Source organism: Mandrillus leucophaeus, unplaced genomic scaffold, assembly GCF_000951045.1.
Source record: "Mandrillus leucophaeus isolate KB7577 unplaced genomic scaffold, Mleu.le_1.0 Scaffold55, whole genome shotgun sequence".
NCBI classification, from domain to species: Eukaryota; Metazoa; Chordata; class Mammalia; order Primates; family Cercopithecidae; genus Mandrillus; species Mandrillus leucophaeus.
The window spans coordinates 1,627,248-1,647,876 of NW_012105919.1; the positions used below are offsets into that span (position 1 = coordinate 1,627,248).

At 46.8% G+C, this 20,629-nt stretch overlaps 1 protein-coding gene across 1 annotated transcript in view; it reads left to right on the top strand.

The window, feature by feature from the left end:
* Positions 1-19,825, top strand: part of CCDC63 (coiled-coil domain containing 63) — a 62,366-nt gene extending 42,541 nt beyond the window's left edge. The window contains exons 8-11 of the mRNA XM_011997877.1: positions 5,226-5,300; positions 11,123-11,315; positions 16,559-16,762; positions 19,621-19,825. Coding sequence (XP_011853267.1) covers positions 5,226-5,300; positions 11,123-11,315; positions 16,559-16,762; positions 19,621-19,766 — 618 coding nt within the window. The 3' untranslated portion in view covers positions 19,767-19,825. The remainder of the gene's footprint in view (positions 1-5,225; positions 5,301-11,122; positions 11,316-16,558; positions 16,763-19,620) is intronic.
* Positions 19,826-20,629: the final 804 nt, after the last annotated feature.

Genomic DNA, 20,629 nt, shown 5'->3' on the forward strand with positions numbered 1-20,629 from the left:
GGTTTCACCATGTTGGCCAGGCTGGTCTCAATCTCTTGACCTCGTGATCCGCCCGCCTCGGCCTCCCAAAGTGCTGGGATTATAGGCGTGAGCCACCGCGCCCGGCCCCAGCCTTCTGTTTTAGTTTCGTTTGGTTTCCTCCACCTCCCCAAGTTGTTAAATTCTTAGTGGCAGTGATTTAAAAACCAGGATATTCCACATGAAACTCTGAATTTCTGGTTTCTCTTGGAAAATCAGATCTGACTCCTCCCGCCCACATTCCCGCGGGAATCCGAGTTCCTACAAACGGAGCCATTGGCTCCCTCTTAGCTCACAGAGACAAGCGGGACCGAAGCGCTCCGGGGCCCGCAGAGGTTAGCGGGCCTTTAAGTTGCTGAGGTTCAGGCGCGTCACCACTGCCCTCTGGCGGCCATTTGCGGTATCGCAGGGAAGGTCTTTGCGGGCCCGCCTGGAAGTGGGCAAGACCCTGAATTCTTGGGCCCCAGTGGGACATTGAGGACAAGCCCTAGCAGAGTGTGTGAGGACCCCGGCTGGATATCCTGACCTGATAGAAAATATTCCTGAGCTGACTTGGCCTTGATTTTCCCCACTCCTCATAAGGGGACCCTCTTCCTTAGGGTCATGACAAATGTGTCTAAGATGGGTAAGCGCTGCCCTCTGTGGGCCTCAGTTTCCCCATCTGTAGAGTGATGTTTGGACCAGAACAATAGCTTCCAAGCTGTTTGTTAAGGTTACAGAACTGTGCCTTTTTGGGCTCAAATAGAGCTGCAAATGCCTGTTGAATAAGTCCAGAGAGCACTGATTTCCAATGGTAAGACTTAATTTTGCAAAAAATGTTATAGGACAAAGATATGCTCACTGTAGAAAATCTGGAAAGCAACTAAAGATGGAAGGAATTTTAAACCACCCACTATCCCATTGCCTGAGACAATCACTGGTGACATTCTGAAATATTTCCTTCTAACTTCCAACTTTTTTATTTCTTGGCCCTCCCTTCCTTCCTGCCTGCCTGCCTGCCTGCCTGCCTGCCTGCCTGCCTTCTTTCTTTCCTTTTTCTTCCTCTCTATCTTTCTTTTTCTTTCTTCTTTTTTTGCAGGATCTCACACTGTCACCCAGGCTGGAGTACAGTGGCTTGATCTTGGCTCACTCCAGCCTCAATCTAAGCAGGGTTCAAAGCAATCCTCCCATCTAAGCCTCCAGAGTGGCTGGGACTACAGGCGTACACCACCACACCCAGCTAATTTTTGTATTTTTTGTAGAGATGAGGTTTCAGTGTGTTGCCTAGGCTGGTGTCAATTGTTGTGCTTTTAAAATGTAAAACTTTATATAGTTATTACCATATAAAGTTGTGTACCTGATTGAAGCAAATGTCCTTTTGATTATTCATTCATCCAGCAAGTATTTATTGAGCATGTACTGTATTCCAGGCACTGCTCTAGACCCTGATAATGTGACAGTGAACAGGATGACAAAAAGTTCAGCCCTCACAGAACTGCTGTTTTGGCAGGGAGAAACAGACAATAAGCAACAAGCCCAATACTTACGCACATTATAGAATAAGTTAGAAAGGGAGATGCAGTGTGGGTAACAAGATGAAGTAGCGCAGCGTAAGACGGGTTTTGGAGCCGGTTGTGGGCCCCGGGCAGTTGGGAAGTTAAGATCTGGGCGAACTTACAGGTGAGGGATTGAGCTGTCCAGATCTCTGGGGAAGAACGCTCCAGGTGGAGGAAACAGCACACGCAAAGGCTCTGACGCAGCTTGCAAGCAGGCCAGCGTGTCTGGCACGCAGAGAGAGATATGGGAGGGAGAGGGGATGAATCTGGGAGGTGAGGGCTGCTGGGCACATTTCCGGAAGAGGTTTTGGCCATTTCTCCGAGAAGTAGGGGCCATGGGAGATCTCCAAGCAGGGGAGTGGTGCCACCGACTCAGGTTATTGATGCAATTTGCAAACTACTAAAAAGTCTCAATGTGAATCCCATCACCTGGATATGGCATTGGTTCATCTTTTTGGTAGAGATCCCCCACCCCACCCCTGCCCTGTAAAGTTGGGAAGACTCACTTCCTTTCTGTTTTTTTTCCAAAATAATATATTTTTTTCTGATTAGAATTTTTTTTCACAATTTGGAAAATACTAAAAAGTATAAATACCACCCCCAAATCAGGAATAATTCTATCACATGGACATAGCATTGTTTCATCTTTTTGGTAGAGTTCTTTCTTGCTTTTTAAAAAATTAAAAATTTCCAGGACTTTAGAAGGCTGAGATGGGCAGATCACTTGAGCACAGGAGTTTGAGACCAGCCTGGGCAACATGGCGAAACCCCATCTCTACAAAAAATACAAAACACAAAAAGAAATTAGCTGGGTGTGATGGTATGTGCCTGTAGTCCCAGCTACTCAGGAGGCTGAAGTGGGAGGATTGCTTGAGCCTGGGAGGTCGAGACTGTAGTGAACCAAGATTGTACCACTGCACTCCAGCCTGGGCAACAGAGCAAGACCCTGTCTCAAAGAAAAATTATAAAAATTTAAAAATTAAAGGAGATGAGCCTTCTAATCTTTACAGGTGGGAAAAAAGCAAGAAAGAGCTCTTACCAAAAACATGAAGCAATACTATGTTAGGAGATGGGATTCTTCCTGATTTGGGTTTGTATTTGTTCTTTGCAGAATTTTCCAAATTGTATAAATATATTATTATACACCTGTGGGAAAGTGTAGGCAATTCAGAAAAACATAAAGAAAAATTAAAAGTCACCAAGATATCATTACCTGGAGATAATTAACATTTTCTTGACACTGCTTTATGAAGGCAGTCTGTGGTTACACGTGTGCACACACAGACACACACGCCCATTTACAAGCCAATTTTTAGTACTAGATCATACTAGACAGTTCATGCTGTTTTGTAAACCTTTTGTTTCCCAACGATTTACCATAGATACCTCCCAACATCTTCTATTTTTTTTCTCCTTTTTTTTTTTTTTTTTTTTTTTACAGGGTCTGTTGCGGTCTCCTGGCTGGAGTGCAGTGGTGGGATCTCGGCTCATTGCAGCCTCCGTCTCCTGGGTTCAAGGGATTCTCCTACCTCAGCCTTCCGAGTATCTGGGGACTACAGGCGTGCACCACTATACCTGGCTAATTTTTATATTTTTTTGTAGAGATGGGATATCACCATATTTCCCAGGCAGGTCTCGAACTCCTGGGCTCAAGAGATCTGCCCGCCCTGGCCTCCCAAAGCACTGGGATAACAGGCGTGAGCCACCATGCCCAGTGCACTGTGTGTTTTTAAATGGCTTCTGGAGACCGTAGCTGCTCTGTAGTACAGAATCACAAGATGCTTCTTAAAAATGAACATTCCAGGCTGGGCGTGGTGGCTCGTGCCTGCAGTCCCAGCTACTCAGGAGGCTGAGATGGGAGGATCACTTGAACCGGAGAGGCAGAGGTTGCAGTAAGCTGAGATCACACCACTGCACTCCAGCCTGGGCAAAAGAGCGAGAGCTTGTCTTAAACAAACAAATAAACAAACCAAAAACCAGAAAAATGCACTCCTGGCCAGGCACAGTGGCTCACACCTGTAATCCCAGCACGCTGGGAGGCTGAGGCAGGAAGATTGCTTGAGCACAGGAGTTCAAGACCAACCTGGGTAACACAGTGAGACTCCATGTCTACAGAAAATTTTTTTAAACATTAGGCATGTGCCTGTGGTCCCAAGTGCTTGAGAGGCTGAGATGGGATGGGAGGATCGCAGTCAAGGCTTCAGTGAGCCGTGATTGAGCCGTGATTACGCCACAGTACTCCAGCCTGGGAGGCAGAGAGAGACCCTTTCTAAAAAAAAAAAAAGAAAAAGAAAAAGAAAAGCACATTCCCTAGAACCACCCCCCTCCACACACCTACAGACCTAGCTTCTCTGTGGATGGGCCAGGAATCTGCATTGAGCCATGTTTTAACTTAAGACCCTCTCCCTGTGTTATGAATGTGCCATCATTAACTGACCCCCTATCAGTAGACATGTGGATTGTCCCCAACTGGGGGCCACTAAACAAGAATACAACAGACAGCCCTGAGGGTCCACCTTTGCCGACCTGTTCTGTTGTCTCCATGGGACAGACTCCTAGGCATGAGATTGCTCAGTCGAAAGGTGTGTGCCTTTTTCTATCAGGGCACATGGTTTAAGCCCAGTGGTTCTCAAAGCTGGTCCCCGGGACAGCAGTGGCAGCATCACCGGAGAACTTGTTAGAAGTGCACATTCTTAGGCCCCACCCAGACGGACAGAATCAGAAGCCCTGGGCTTGGGGCCTGGCATTCCGCATTTTCACAAGCCTCCAGGTGACTCTGGAGAGTATGCTCAGGTTTGAGAACTCCTGCTCCACAGCCACGCTGTTCAACACCATAGCCACCAGCCACGTGTGGCTTTTTCAGTTACATTAGCTGAAATTAAATAATATCTAAAAATTAATTCATCAGAGGTTGGGCACGGTGGCTCATGCCTGTAATCCCAGCACTCTGGGAGGCTGAGGCAGGAGGATTTCTTGAGTGTAGGAGTTTGAGACCAGCCCAGGCAACATAGTGAGACCCCATCTCTATAAAAAGAAAAAAGAAAAAAAAGAAAAATTAGTTCCTAGTGGCGCCAGTCATATTTCACATGCTCAGCACCACGTGGCTAGTGACTACAGTATTAGGGCGGATAGGACATTACCATCAGAACAGAACATTCTATTGACTGTGTTGTTCTGGAATATTCCAGAAGAGGCCGAGGTGGGCGGATCGCCTGAGGGCAGGAATTCAAGACCAGCCTGGCCAATATGGTGAAGCCCCGTCTCTAGTAAAAATACAAAAAGCTGGGCATGGTGGTGCGTGCCTGTAGTCCCAGCTACTTAGGAGGCTGGGGCAGGAGAATCGCTTGAACCTGGGAGATGGAGGAGGTTGCAGTGAGCCAAGATTGCACCATTGCACTCCAGCCTGGACATCGCATCAAGACTTCATCTCAAAAAAAAGAAAGGCTGACTCACCCCTCCTACCCCGTTTCATGCTCTCACCCTCCTTTTACTTAAGAAACGTCAGAAGAAAAAAAAATAACCCCATGGGCATAAGAGGGGCCCAGGAGTTCGGGGCTCTTTGAAACGGATCATTGAAATCCTCATCGACTCTTTGAGGAGCACGCTTATTTTTGGGAGCAGTGGGGAGGGATGAGCCCGCTTTTCCTCATGGTCTTGTTCTCTTCCGGGCAGGACGAGATCATTCTCTTGCGATCCCAGCAGCAATCGTCCCACGATGACAGCCGCTCTGCCCTGAGACAGCTGGAGGTGAGACCAGGATCGGGAGGGAGGGATGCGGGAGCTTTTGTTGTCTGTCTCTGTGTCCGAAGGGAGCTTCTGTCTGTCTGTCCATTGGGCATCGGCCAGCTGATTCTCAGGAGCAATAAGAGGTCTGCCCTGTGACTCGAGGCTGGCCTGGATCATATACATACGTGTCCTGATGTTTTGTCCTGGGCAGCCTCTACTACAATGTCATTGTAGAATTTTGTCCCTTCATCCATCCTAAAGGCTCCCCCATTTCAGGGAGTCCAGCCCTGGCTCTTGGGCCTGCAATTTCATCCCCGATGGGCTCCTTCCACATGGATCTCCGCCTCTTTCCTTCTTTCTTCCCCTTGTCCTGCCTGTGCCCTGTTCTCAATCAGTAATAGCAAATACACACATTTCTGGAGTAATTACCATGTACGAGGCGCCGGGCTCAGAGCTTGGCCTGCACTTTCATTGACTCCTGACGGCAGGTGCTGTTGATCTCACCGTTTTACAGATGCAGAGGCTAAGGTTCACAGAAGTTAAGTCACTTGACCAACATCAAGGAGCTGGGATATTGTATAAGTTTTGAGTTTTATTCAGCTGCTAATAATAGGGACTCCAAATAATAGTGGTTTAAGTAGACACAAGTTTATTTACTTTAAGAAGTAAGTCTGCCACCCTGGTGAAACCCCGTCTCTACTAATAATACAAAAATTAGCCGGGCGGTAGTGGCACACACCTGTAATCCCAGCTACTCGGGAGTCTGAGGCAGGAGAATCGCTTAAGCCTGGGAGGTGGAGGTTGCAGTGAGCCGAGATCATGTCACTGCACTCCAGTCTGGGTGACAGAGTGAGACCCTGTTTCAAAAAAAAAAAAAAAAAGTCTGGAAATAGGCACTTCAGGGCTGGTTTGGCACCTTTATGATGTCATCAGTGACCTGGGCGCCATCTGTCTTTCTGTTTTGCCATCCTTAGTGTGTGACTTACATACCAAGGGCACCTCATGGTTGCATCGTAGCTTCCACAGATCCAGCCATCGCATATACATTCCAGATAGGAAGAAAGTGGGAGCTGCAGAAAAAAAAAAAAAAAAAAAAAAAAGCCCTCACTAGCAGAGTCAGCCAGCTTAAAAGTGCTTTCCCAGAAGTCTCAGTCAATGACTTCTGTATTTACACTTCATTGGCCACCCCTATTGCAAGAGAGGTTTGGAAATGTAACTTTTAGTTGGTCACATTGCCACAAATACAATCAGAGTTTTGTTACTGAGGTATAAGGAGAGAGTGGATAGCATATGTCTGACAAAGACCTGAGAACTGCCCTCCGGAGTCATTTCTCTTCCCTTCTTTGTGGCTGTTTTCTGCTTTTATTCTGTCTGACACGCACCTGGGAGACGGGGATGGCCACCAGAGTGTTATTCTCCTCTGGGCCACTGGATGGCAGCAAAGCACATGCTGCCCATTGAGGTGCTCAGAGCAGCATCTCCTGGATATCTGGGTATGGGGAATAACAGGGTTCCAGGCACGGTCCAGATCCACAGAGACCCTCCCCAAGCTGGGCAGATGCCTGGGGGCCCACATCCTTCACTCGGAGCCACCCAGAATCCAGACTTTTGTTGGGGTTGAGACTGGTGCCCCTCACATCTTGGTGTTTGGAAGAGGTTGATCAGGCAACCCCAAACATCTCACCAGCCTCTGCCTGAAGCCCCTCCGCTAGCTTTTTGTTGCTTTGGCTTTAGCATGACTTTGAGGGGCTTCTTTTCAAATGCAGATACTCTAAGCAGGATAATTGGTCTTCTATATTTTTATTTTATTTTATTTTATTTTATTTTATTTATTTATTTATTTTTTGAGACGGAGTCTCGCTCTGTCACCCAGGCTGGAGTGCAGTGGCGTGATCTCGGCTCACTGCAACGTCCACCTCCCAGGTTCAAGCGATTCTCCTGCCTCAGCCCCCGAGTAGCTGGGATTATAGGTGCCCACCACCATGCCGAGATAACTTTAATTTTTAATTTATTGTTCTATCTCTCTATCTTATCTATCTATCTATCTATCTATCTATCTATCTATCTATCTACCTACCTACCTACCTACCTATCTATTTTGAGACGAGGTCTCACTCTGTCGCCCAGACTGGAGTGCAGTAGCACGATCTTGGCTCACTGCAACCTCCACCTCCCAGGTTCATGCGATTCTCCTGCCTCAGCCTCCCGAGTAGCTGGGATTACAGGTGCATGCTACCATACCCCGTTAATTTTTTGTATTTTTAGTAGAGACGGGTTTTTACCATGTTGGCAAGGCTAGTCTCCAGCTCCTGACCTTAGGTGATCTGCCCGCTTTGGCCTCCCAAAGTTCTGGGATTATAGGCGTGAGCCACTGTGCCTGGCCGGAATTAGTCTTGATAGCAACGATCTCACAGATATTTCCTACCCCCTGCTAAAGAGCACTTCCACCTGCTCTATTCTTGAAACTCTTTATTTCATCTTCTCCTTCCCCTTTGGGAGAAATGGTGGGACCACATCCATCATGGGAGGGTTTTGCATAGTAATTAAGCAACCAAGCTCTGGGAACCTGGCTATGACTTGCAGAAAAGTCACTTCCTAGCTGTGTGACTTTGGGGTAGTGACTCAACCTCTCTGAACCTCAGTTTCCTCATCTGTAAAATGGGGATAATAATCATACCTACTTCTTAGGGCTGTGAAGGTTGAATAACATCACACATGTGTACATTTGACACACTGCAATGCAGACAGTTGTACATTGTAGCTATTATTATTGTTGTTATGTGAGCCAGAAAAACTGGTAAGTCACCCTTACTTTGTTACTAAATCATTGCCCAAGTAGAGTTGAGCTCAAGGTCAAGCCTTTGGATGAACTTGGTACAGGGAAGCTAAACATGAGTTCACTTTTCTTCTCTGACCTCAACATTCCTCATCTGAAAACTAGGCCGATTATGAGGCTGAGTTCAGATGATGTGTGTAAGATACCTGGAATATTTTAGGAGCTAGACACATATTATCACCAGCACATCAAGCTTAACATTGACTTTTAAAAAATGAATCCTGTGATTTTTTTAAAAACGTGATTTTTAAAATGCACTTTTATTATAATTTATTTTTTGAGACAGGGTCTTGGTCTGTCACCCAAGCTGGAGTGCAGTGGTGCGATCACAGCTCACTGCAGCCTCGACCTCCCAGGCCAAGTGACTTTCCCACCTCAGCCTCCCAGTGTGCTGGGATTACAGGCATAAGCCACCATGCCTGGCCTAATGCACCTTTAGAGAGGGCCACTCTTGTTGTCATATGGGAAATTTGCAGCCCTGGGAACTAAACATTCTAGTAGCCGGATGCAGGAAGCCATCTGATGTGCTGCCGAGTTCACTTCCTGGCTTCCTTCTCCTGACTGTGTGCCTCGGAGCCTCAGTTTTCTCACCTGCAAAATGGGGGTGTGAATAGGGCCGACCCTGTGGGATCATTATCCGGGATGGTGCGTGCAGAGTTCACCTGCGGGAATGGAGCCGGTTCATCCAGGGTCCAGTTCACCTTTGTAAGCTGAGATCTCTGAGGGAGAGGCAGGAATCAGTGAAGGAAATACCCTAGAACAGTGATCCTCAGTCCAACTGCACGTCACAATCACCTGGGAGGCTTTAATGAGAACTCCCAGATGCCCAGGCTGCACCTCAGGCCAATTAAGACTGAATCGTTGAGGGTGGGGTTGGGCAGCAAGCAGGTTTAAAGTTCCCAGGTGATACCAGTGTGAAGCCAAGGTTGAGATCCAACGGGCTGGCAGAGGCTCTCAGACTTGACTGTGCACCAGGATCACCGGGAGGCTTGCTAAAACCCAGGTGGCCTGGTCCACCCCAGGGCCTTTGATTAAGATGGAGGTGGGTCCCAAGAATATGCATTTCTAATAAGTTCCCAGGTGAAGCTGATGCTGCTTGTCCTGGGACCACTCTTAAAGAACCACTGGGCTAGGGCAATGTGTTTTAAACTGTGAATGGCAAAATCAGTTTATTGGATGGTAACCAACATTTTAAAATAGTGAGATAGAACAGAAGAGAAAATATTAGAACATATAATAACAATATTGATTTGAGGCTGGGTGCGGTGGTTCACATCTGTTAATCCTAGAACTTTGGGAGGCTGAGGCAGGAGGATCATTTGAGCCCAGGAGTTTGAGACCAGCTTGGGAAGCATAGTGAGATGTTGTCTCTAATTTTATTAAAAAATAAAAATTAAAAAGAATATTGATTTGAACTGGCACAGTGGCTCACACCTGTAATCCCAGCACTTTGGGAGACTGAGGTGGGAGGATTGCTTGAGCTCAGGAGTTCAAGACCAGTCTGGATCCCATCAAAATCCCATCTCTACAAAATTTAAAAAAAAACCCAAAAACTTAACTGGGTGTGGTATTGCATGCTTGTCGTCCCATCTGCTCAAGAGGCTGAGGCAGGAGGATCACCTGAGTCCAGGAGTTCAAGGCTGCAGTGAGCTGTGATCACACCACTGCACTCCAGCCTGGGTGACAGAGCAAGACCCCCAACTGTATTTTTTAAAAAAATTGATTTGTGAAACTTTTATATTCATTTGATTAGATAATATGAATAAATCTACATACACAACATACGTATGTATGTTTGTATGTGTTGGCTGCAATGTATTTCTTCCTGTGGACCACCTTTTTTTTTGAGATAGTCTCGCTCTGTCGCCCAAACTGGAGTGCAGTGGCATGATCTCGGCTCGCTTCAACTTCCGCCTCCTGGATTCAAGCGATTCTCCTGCCTCCTCCCCAGCAGCCGGAATTACAGGCATGCGCCACCATGCCCAGCTAATTTTTGTATTTTTAGTAGAGACAGGGTTTTGCTATGTTGGCCAGGATGGTCTTGAACTTCTGGCCTCAGGTGGACCACCATTTTTTAAAAAACGAGTGAACTGGCTGGGCAAGGAGGCTCATGCCTGTAATCCCAGCACATTGGGAGGCCAAAGTGGGAGGATTGCTGGAATCCAGGAGTTCGAGACTTTGAGACCAGCCTGGTGACATGGCAAAACCCCATCTCTAAAAAAATACAAAAATTAGCTGGGCATGGTGGTGTATGCCTGTAGTCCCAGCTACTCTGGAGGCTAAGGTGGGAGGATTGCTTGAGCCCAGGAAGCTGAGGCTGCAGTGAGCTGAGATTGGGGCACTGTACTCCAGCACAGAGCGACACCTTGTCTCAAAAAAAAAAAAAGAGAGAGTCAACAGCTTTTAAAAAATATTGTAGGCTGGGCATGGTGGCTCATGCCTGTAATATCAGCACTTTGGGAGGCCAACATGGGCAGATCACTTGAGGTCAGCAATTTGAGACAAGCCTGTGTCTCTACTAAAAAAATAATAATAATAGTAAAAAAGTTAGCGTGGTGGCACCTGCTTGTAATCCCAGCTACTTGGGAGGCTGAAGCATAAGAATTGCTTGAACCTGGGAGGCAGAGGTTGCAGTGAGCTGAGATCATGCCTCTGCACTCTGGCCTGGGTAAAAGAGTGAGACTCTGTCTCAAAAAAAAAAAAAAAAAAAAAAAATTCGTAATCCTGTAGACATGTAGACACACACACACACATAAGTGAAGCAAAACTTACATTGAACAATATTTACCCTTATGACTCTCAATGTACACTAGTATTTTCTCTTCCTTTCTTTGCCATCCTATTTTATTTTATTTCTTCAAAATTCGATGGAAACCCATTTAATTGATCTCATGCGCCCTCAGAGGTTTGAAAACCTGCAGTTTGGAGACCCTGACCCCAGAGGGTCCCAAACACGCTGCCCACCGAAAGTCTTCCTGAGCAGGTGGGAATTGGGGTCTGCCACCAGGATAAACTGAGGAAGACCACGGAGGAGGCAGATATGTATGAGAGCAAGTACAGGGAGGTCAGCAAGACTTTGGATCTACTCAAGAACTCAGTGGAGAAACTGTTCAAGAAGATTAACTGTGATGCCACCAAGATCCTGGTGCAGTTAGGGGAGACGGGGAAAGTCACCGACATCAACCTTCCGCAGTATTTTGGTGAGTCAGGCTGGGGCCCGTTGGAGTCTTAGGAAACATTTCCAGAACTTTCTGTGACTGGGCATGAGGACTTGCTCTTATGGAGTAGTGAGCTTGGTGGTGAAGTGTGTGGGCACTAAAGCCAGCCTGCCTGGGTTCGAATCCTGGGTCTACAGTTACTAGCTCTGGAGCCTTGAACAGCTTTGTTTTTGGCTTTGTTTCTTTTGAGACAGAGTCTTGCTCTGTTGCCCAGGCTGGAGTGCAGTGGTGCAATCAAGGCTCACTGCAGTCTCAACCTCTTGGGCTCAGGCAATCCTCCCACCTCAGCCTCCCAAGTACCTGGGACTACAGGCATGTGCTGCCATGCACGGCTAATTTTTTGTATTTTTTGTAGAGACAGGATCTTGTCACATTGCCCAGGCTGGTCTCAAACTCCTTTGCTCAAGTGATCTGCCCTCCTTGGCCTCCCAAAGTGCTGGGATTACAAGTATAAGCCACTGTACCTGGCCAGGGCAGGTTTCTGAATCTCACTGTGCTTCAGATTTTTGATCTACAAAAAGGGGTCTCTTTTAATGCCTTCAGTTTAAAAAAAAAAAATGGGTGTAAACCCAGTATCTACCTCATAAGACTGTTGGGAGGCTTAAATAAATATATAGTTATTTGAGAAAAATGATATTATCACCTCAATAAATGCAGAAGAAGCATTTGATAAAATTCAACATCCGTTCATGATCTTAAAAAAGAAAACTCTCAGCCGGGCGCGGTGGCTCAAGCCTGTAATCCCAGCACTTTGGGAGGCCGAGGTGGGAGGATCACGAGGTCAGGAGATCGAGTCCATCCTGGCTAACATGGTGAAACCCTGTCTCTACTAAGATCAGGAACAAGGAAGGGATGTCTGTGTGCTGTCACCATGCCTATTCAGTGCTGTACTGGAGGCCCTAGCCAATGCAATAAAGCAGAAAAAAGAAATAAAAGGCACACAGATTAGAAAGGAAGAAATAAAGTGCTCAGAGTAGTGCCTGGCATGTAGCAAATCTATTAACAATCACATACATTTCTAGGCATTGACCCTAAGCTCAAAGTGGACAGGGAGGGACATACCTGCACAGATCCTGACAATTTGGAATGAATGGCTTCCACTGCTCCTTGAATTAAACCTCAGATTCTTTTTTTTTTTTTTTTTTTTCTTTGAGGTGGAGTCTCACTCTGTTGCCCAGGCTGGAATGCAGTGGCATGATCTCAGCTCACTGCAACCTCTTACCCCCTGGTTCAAGTGATTCTCCTGCCTCAGCCTCCTGAATAGCTGGGATTACAGGCACATACCACCATGCCCTGCTAATTTTTGTATTTTTAGTAGAGATGGGGTTTCACCAGGTTGGCCAGGATGGTCCATGATCTCTTGACCTCATGATCCACCCACCTTGGCCTCCTAAAGTGCTGGGATTACAGGCGTGAGCCACCATGCCCAGCCAAACATCATATTCTTAATACACTCTATGTTTGGGAGGTTCCCCAAACCCATTCTATCCTCCTGGCCACATTCAGTGATTTGCTAGAGGACTCCCAGGACGCAGTATATAGTCACACATATGGCTACGATTTATTACAGTAAAAGGGTACAGAACAAAATTAGCAAAGCGACATGTTAGTGTGAACCATGTGATAAACCATATTGTGCAAATTAGGCAGGGTGAGACACTCTTTTAAAAAATTAAAAAAAAATTTGTGGGTACATAGTAGGTGTGTATTTTGTGAGGTACATGAGATGTGATACAGGCATGCAGTTCACAACAATCAAATCATGGAAAATGGGACATCCATCCCCTCAAGCATTTATCTTTTGTGTTACAAACAATTCAGTTATACTCTTTTAGTTATTTTTAAATGTACAGTTAAATTATTTTGACTATAGTCACCCTGTTGTGCTATCAAATACTAGATGTTACTCATTCTTTTATCTATTTATTTATTTTTATTTTTTATTTTTTTGTAGAAATGGGGTCTCGCCATGTTGCCCAGGATGGGCTCGAACCCCTGTACTCAAGTCATCCCCCTGCCTGGGCCTCCCAAAGTGCTGGGATTACAGGCATGAGCCATTGTGCCCAGTCTTATTCATTCTTTCTGGTTTTTGTATTCATTAACCATCCCCACCTCCCTCCTACCTGCCACTGCCCTTCCCAGCCTCTGATAACCATCCTTCCACTCTCTATCTCCATGTGTTCATTGTTTTGAGTTTTTCATCTTGCAAATAAGTGAGAGCATGCGAAGTTTGTCTTTCTGTACCTGGCTTATTTCACTTAACATAATGACCTCCAGTTCCATCCATGTTGTTGCAAATGACAGGATCTCATTCTTTTTTGGTGGTTGAATAGTACTCCATCGTGGATATGTACCACATTTTCTTTCTTTCTTTCTTCCTTTTTTTTTTCTCCTTCCTTCCTTCCTTCCTTCCTTCCTTCCTTCCTTCCTTCCTTCCTTCCTTCCCTCTCTCTCTCTCTTTCTTTTTTCGGAATTTCGCTCTTGTCACCCAGGCTGCAGTGCAATGGCGTGATCTCGGCTCACTGCGACCTCTGCCTCCTGAGTTCAAGTTATTCTCCTGTCTCAGCTTCCTTAGTAGCTGGGATTACAGGTGCCTGCCACCATGCCCAGCTAATTTTTGTATGTTTAATAGAGATGGGGTTTCACCACGTTGGCCAGGCTGGTCTCAAACTCCTGACCTCAGGTGATCCACCTGCCTTGGCTTCCCAAAGTGCTGGGATTACAGGCGTGAGCCACCATGCCCGGCCATCACATTTTCTTTATCCATTCAGGTGAGCCACTCTTATCAATTAATGGTGTTGGGAACCCTGCTGAAATCCAGGTTCCCGGATGCCAGCCCAAGCCTGACCTGGTCAACAAGGCTTTCAGAGGAGAAAGCCTCACCCTGCTGTGTTGACTTTTTTCTGTACACAGCCTATCAGGTTCTTCCTAGCCTGGCCTTGCTTACATTTCTCATCTCCTCTTGTCCTGCTCTGTCCCTGGCTCACCACCTGCAGGCACAGCATCCTCCTCTCGATCCTTCCAGTCTCCCCCACTGCTGCCCCTGCATCTTGTTCCCACCTCGGCGCCTTTGCACAGGCTGTTCCTGGAAGACCTGTCCCATGCCCAGTTCCTTCACATTCTCAGATCTCAGTTTCATTGTCCTCCCTGCACTGAAGCTGCCCTGTCCCTACCCATCTGAAGCTGCCTGTGCCCCTCCCGCCACCACTATTATTCCCTCTCATAGCAGTCCTAGTATTTAGCATTCACCCAATTTGTCTCTATGGACAGGTCGCTTTCAGTGTCTGGATCTATGTGGTTCCTAAGATATGATAGCAAATTTTGGATGCCAATATTTTTTATTTATTTATTATTTTTTGAGTGTCACTCTGTTGCCCAGGTGGAAGTTCAGTGGCACAATCTTGGCTCACTGCAACCTCTTCCTCCCAGGTTCAAGTGATTCCTGTGGCTCAGCCTCCCAAGTAGCTGGGATTACAGGTGCCTGACACTACACCCGGCTAATTTTTTTTCTTTTTTTTTGAGACGGAGTCTCGCTCTGTCACCCAGGCTGGAGTGTAGTGGCACCATCTCGGCTCACTGCAACCTCTGCCTCCCAGGTTCAAGTGATTCTCCTGTCTCAGCCTCCCGTGTAGCTGGGACTACAGGCCTGCACAACCACATCCAGCTAGTTTTTGTATTTTCAGTAGAGATGCGGTTTCACCATGTTGGCCATGCTGGTCTCAAACTCCTGACCTCAAGTGATCTACCCGGCTTGGCCTCCCAAAGTGCTGGGATTACAGGTGTGAGCCACTGTGCCTGGCCTAATTTTTGTTTTTCAGTAGAGACAGGGTTTCACCATGTTGGCCAGGCTGGTCTTGAACTCCTGACCTCAAGTGATCCACCTGCCTCAGCTTCCCAAAGTGCTGGGATTACAGGCGTGAGCCATTGTGCCTGGCCTGGATGGTAATATTTTTGATCCCTGATTTTCAGATAGAATAGCAGCAGTCTGGACAGTGTGAGGTTTATTCAAAAAACATACCCAAATCCAGTAGTTATTGAATCAGATAATGAACCTCTGGATGGCGAGGGCTCCCTGTTAGTGACCTGTTCAATTGTTGAACTTGGCTTTCTCTCTATGCCTCCATACACACTGAAGCTCTGGTAGGGCAAGGACTGTATTTTTGTTGTTAGTGTTGTCATTGTTTTGTTTTTCTCCATTGCATCCTTAGCGTCTAGCACAGTGCATGGCGTGGTAGGCATTGAGTAATCATTTGCGAATGAATGAATGTCTTGTGACTGCATGGGGCTATGGAGCTACAGTGCAAGGGGATGTCCCCTGAATGAGGCAGGTCAGGAAAGCATTCCTGCAGGTGGCGAGGCCTGACCTGTGTTTTAAGACACCTCTAGGGGGTTATTCAGGGAAGTGTGTAGGGAAAGACATTCTGGCAGAAGGAACAGCATAAGTAAAGGCCTGCAGACTTGAAACAGAGAGCACTGGGGCAAATCAGGAGTTTAAGGTGGGGCTCCCAATTTTTAGTGTAACCTGGTGTTTCTCAACCTTCTTTTCGTTATCATCCTGCTAAGGAGCCTCTCTAGACGTATTTTCCTAATTGCCCTCCTTATGAATATAATATTTTAATATCATTGAGATACTGTGTGTCTGCTTATGTCCTGTGTGTATCTGTGTTATATACATTAAGAAGTCAGAGGCCAGGCACGATGGCTCACGCCTGTAATCCCAGCACTTTGGGAGGCCGATACAGAAGGATCACTTGAGACTAGGAGTTCAAGACCAGCCAGACATGGTGTCTACAAAAAATACAAAAATTAGCTGGGCATGGTGTCATATGTCTTTGGTTGCAGCTACTCGGGAGGCTGAAGCAGGAGAATCACTTGAACCTGGGAGTTTGAGATCGCAGTGAGCCAAGATCATGCCACTGCACTCCAGCCTGGGCAACAGAGCCAGACCTTGTTTACAAAAACAAAAACAAAAACAAAAAAAGTCAATTATTTTTCTCTCAAGAACCAAATTTCAGCCTCTAAGGGTGAGGAGTGATGTTGTCCTGTTGAGAATGCATGGTGACACCCAGGAGAAAGCCTTGTCCTTGTCAGAGGTCAGATCCCGCACCTCCTGTACTTCCTGCTCCTCCCCACCTCCTGCAGTGGGGGCGCCACCCCCAGAGCCCCCAGCGCCCCCAGGTCTAGGTCTCTCAGCAGCCATCTTGGTCCTACTTTTTGTTCTCCAGCCATCATTGAAAAGAAGACCAATGACCTGCTGCTGTTGGAGACCTATAGGCGCATCCTGGACATGGAAGGGGCAGAGGCTGAGATCACGCCACCCTTCCTCAACCCTTTCTGGGGTGGCTCTGCCCTCCTCAAGCCCCCAGAACCCATCAAAGTCATCCCCCCAGTGCTGGGGGCTGACCCCTTCGGCGACAGGTTGGATGATGGTGAGTTCTCTCTCTCAATCTGTGCAGGTTGCTGGGAAACCTGTGCCTTCAGGTCTGGGGAGGCCTTGTCCAGGCGCCCGAGGGGGTCTGCACTGTTGAACCTCGTTTTCCCCTCTTTATGAGCCATTGTGGCCTGCCAGTTCCCTTAGGTGCATTCTTGGCTGTGGTCACTTGGTATCATTTGCTTGGGGACTTTTCTCTCTATGATGCTAGGGTGACACAGATCCTGAAGTTCAGTTATTTTGGATATTTTTAAAAGTCAAAACTACCTTTTGATCATTTAAAATGAACCTTAAAATATCAAAAGTTTACAAATTGGCAAGTTATGGGTAGACATAGTTCCCAGACTCTGTGTCTCACGCTCACCCTATCTATGCTCCTGAGTCTCACTCGCCTATGACCTCCCTTTCCCTGACCCATTGTGCCTCTAGGACCCATCCTTGGCCCCTCCCCATTTTTGTCCCCTAACCCCACGGTTGAAGCAGCTTCAACCTGGTCCATGCCAGAAGCGAAATGGTCAACCGTGGTTCTTCCAATACTGGCCCATTGATCTTCTTCTTTTCCAAGGTGGAACCTCACTCATCCCCCTCATGCAGAGAGCCAGGCCTTCACTCTGAAGGTGGGAATCAAATTGGCCTCACCTGCTTTTTGGAGAGCAGTTTGGCCACATATATGGGAACCGATCCTTCCAGAAGGACTTACTCAAGGGTCGAAGGTGAAAGGTGGAGGAGTGGAGGCTGTTCACTGTAGCTCCAAACTGGCAATAAGTGTAATGCCCACCCCTTAGAGATTGGTTAAATAAGGTCCAGCTCAACCACCCATGCAGTGGAATTCTAAGCAGCCCCAAAAATGAGGCATAGGGCCAATATGAAGAGACTAGGAAGATGCCCTTGATATTAAGACAAAAGGGAAAACAGTCAGTTGCACGACAATTTTCTGGGCATCCTGAGAAGTACTGTATTGTATAATCCCATCTTTCGAAAAACATTCTCTACATATGCGTGCAATACACAGGCACACACATGCGTGTATATATGTGCATGTGTGTATATGTGTATAGATGTGTGTATGTGTGTGTATATATGTATGTGCGTGTGTGTATGTGTATATATAGGTGTGTGTGTGTATATGTGTATATACAGATGTGTGTGTATATATATTGCATGTGTGTACATGTGTATATATAGATGTGTGTGTGTGTATATATGTGCGTGTGTGTATATGTGTATATATAGATGTGTGTGTGTATATGTGCGTGTATATGTATATATAGATGTGTGTATGTGTGTATATATGCGTGTGTGTATATGTGTATATACAGATGTGTGTGTATATATATTGCGTGTGTGTACATGTGTATGTATAGATGTGTGTGTATATATGTGCGTGTGTGTATATGTGTATATACAGATGTGTGTGTATATATATTGCATGTGTGTACATGTGTATATATAGATGTGTGTGTGTGTGTATATATGTGCGTGTGTGTATATGTGTATATATAGATGTGTGTGTGTATATGTGCAGTGTGTGTATATGTGTATATATAGATGTGTGTGTGTGTGTGTTTATATATATTTTTTCTTTGCCAGTAGTCCTCAGTCAGGGGTGATTTACCCTTTATGGGACATTTGGCAATATCTGAAGATATTTTTGGTTGTCACAACTGAAAGTGATGGTGTTGCTGTCATCTAGTGGCCAAAGATGCTGCTAAAAATCTCACAATGCACAGGACAGCACTTCACAACTCTGATACGTAATAAGAGATATAAGACATCTAAGAGAGGGGGAGGGAGAGGGAGAGAAGAGGAAGGCTCAGAGGCAGGAAGAGGAGGAGGAGGAGGAGGAAGGGAGGGAGGGGCGATGAGAGAAAGGGAAGGAGGAAGGTTTCTAGATTATGCATAAAAAACCAGAGGTGTATAAGCCACCTGTTACAGTGGATGATTGTGGATGGTGGTTTGCAGATAATGTTGCATTTCTAAGTTAAACAATTCTGTATTGTTTGAAATTTTCTCTTACAATGACCTTGCATGACTTTAGTAAGTAGAGAAAAAAATCAATTTTTAAAAAGCTGCCGCCATTTCTCTGAGCGGGATAGACCCCCAATAAGCACATGTGCGCACACACACACGCACACAACACATGCGTACACACATGCACACACACAGATCCTGTGTGTTTCAGCTGAAGAGACTGAAATGCGGCAGGAGTGAAAGCTAGGCCAGATGACACCCATCTCAGCACAACTTCCACCACCCTTTCAGTTCCTAAAAGGCTGGGGGGAGAGGTGGGCAGAGCTGCTGGTGGGTCGTCCTCACAAGGTCGGAAATGTACGGATGCTGTCTTCACCTCTGTTCACGGGAATGTCGATGAACTTTAGTTTCTCCCAGCCCACTGGCCTCTATGGCCTACAGGTGTGAATTAGAAGAGGGGCCACTTTTGGGTAGATTAATTAGGAAAAGGTGCCCCTTCTGGGTAGCTATGGCTCAGCAATCAAGTGGGGGCTGGATTTCAACCCATCTGTCTACCCCTCTCCTCTAAGTGTCTTTGTGTAGTGCACATCCTGAACAACTGCACATGGTGGCCCTAACTCCTTAACATTAAACCAAATATTCGTCACATCCTTGTCTGGGAGGAAAACTAGTCATTGTCTGGGCAGCCCCGAGAAGTATATTTCTGTTCATTCTCCCCTCCTTGAAACCTGAGAATTTCCAGGCTCCACTCCCCAATGCTATGGAGGGATGCCAAACCAGGCTTGGCCATCCCTGCCTTGGGCAGAGAGACAGAGTCACTGGGAAGGAAGCCCCAGCCCTGGGTTTGATTTCCCAGCACCTCACACAAACCTGGTCTTGGTGCAGTGGAACAGCCCCTGGATCACAGCAGCCTTCGGCAGCTGATTCTCGACAATTACATCCTGAAGGAGAATCGGAGTAAGGAAGTGCGCGGAGACAGCCTGCCTGAGAAAGTGGATGACAGCAGGTCCAGGAAGAGGGTAACCATGTGAGGTGCATGCATGGGGCCACCTTTGCACAATAACTGAAAAAATAAATGTTTTGTTCTGTAGCCTCGTGCCTGTCACACGCATTACTAAGGGCTTTGGGTGCTGGGGCCACCTCTGGGCTGGGACCGAGGAGTGAGAAGTAAAAGCGGGAGCAGGGGGCGGGAACCGTGTGAGGCCATCAAGGCCCCTGGACACCTCTGAGCTGGAGACCAACACAGGCCACCCCCAGACATGCAGAGACACAGATGCAGACGCGGTCCACCAGGTGTAACGGACTAGCCCGGGGGAGGGGCCATGCTGGAGCCAAAGTGTGGATCCTGAGACGCCGCTGGCCACCCGAGGTGTGGCAAACACTTGCGGATGGGAAGTGGGAGCTGGGGGCATGCTGGATCTGCTTCTGTGGGTGTGTCTCTGTGTACATGTGTGTGTATCTGTGTTTCTGAGTCTGTGTCTCTGTGTGTTTGTATCTGCGTGTCTGTATCTATGTCTGTGTGTCTGTATCTCTGGGTATCTGAGTGTCTCTGTGTGTGTCCATATATGTGTGTACCTGTGTGTGTCTCAGAATCTGTGTGCATCTCTGTATGCCTCTGTCTCTGTCTCTGTGTCTGCACCTGTGTGTGTCTCTGTGTATCTGTGTTCTCTGCGTGTCTGTATCTGTGTGCATCTCTGTATGTCTCTGTGTCTCTGTCGCTGTGTGTCTCTGCATGTCTGCACCTGTGTGTGTCTCTGTATGTCTCTGTGTGTCTGTATCTGTGTGTCTCCGTGTGTATTTATGTGTCTCTGTATCTCTGTGTGTGTCTCTGTATGTCTGTTTCTCTGTGTCTCTGCATGTCTGTATCTGTGTGCATCTCTGTATCTCTGTGTGT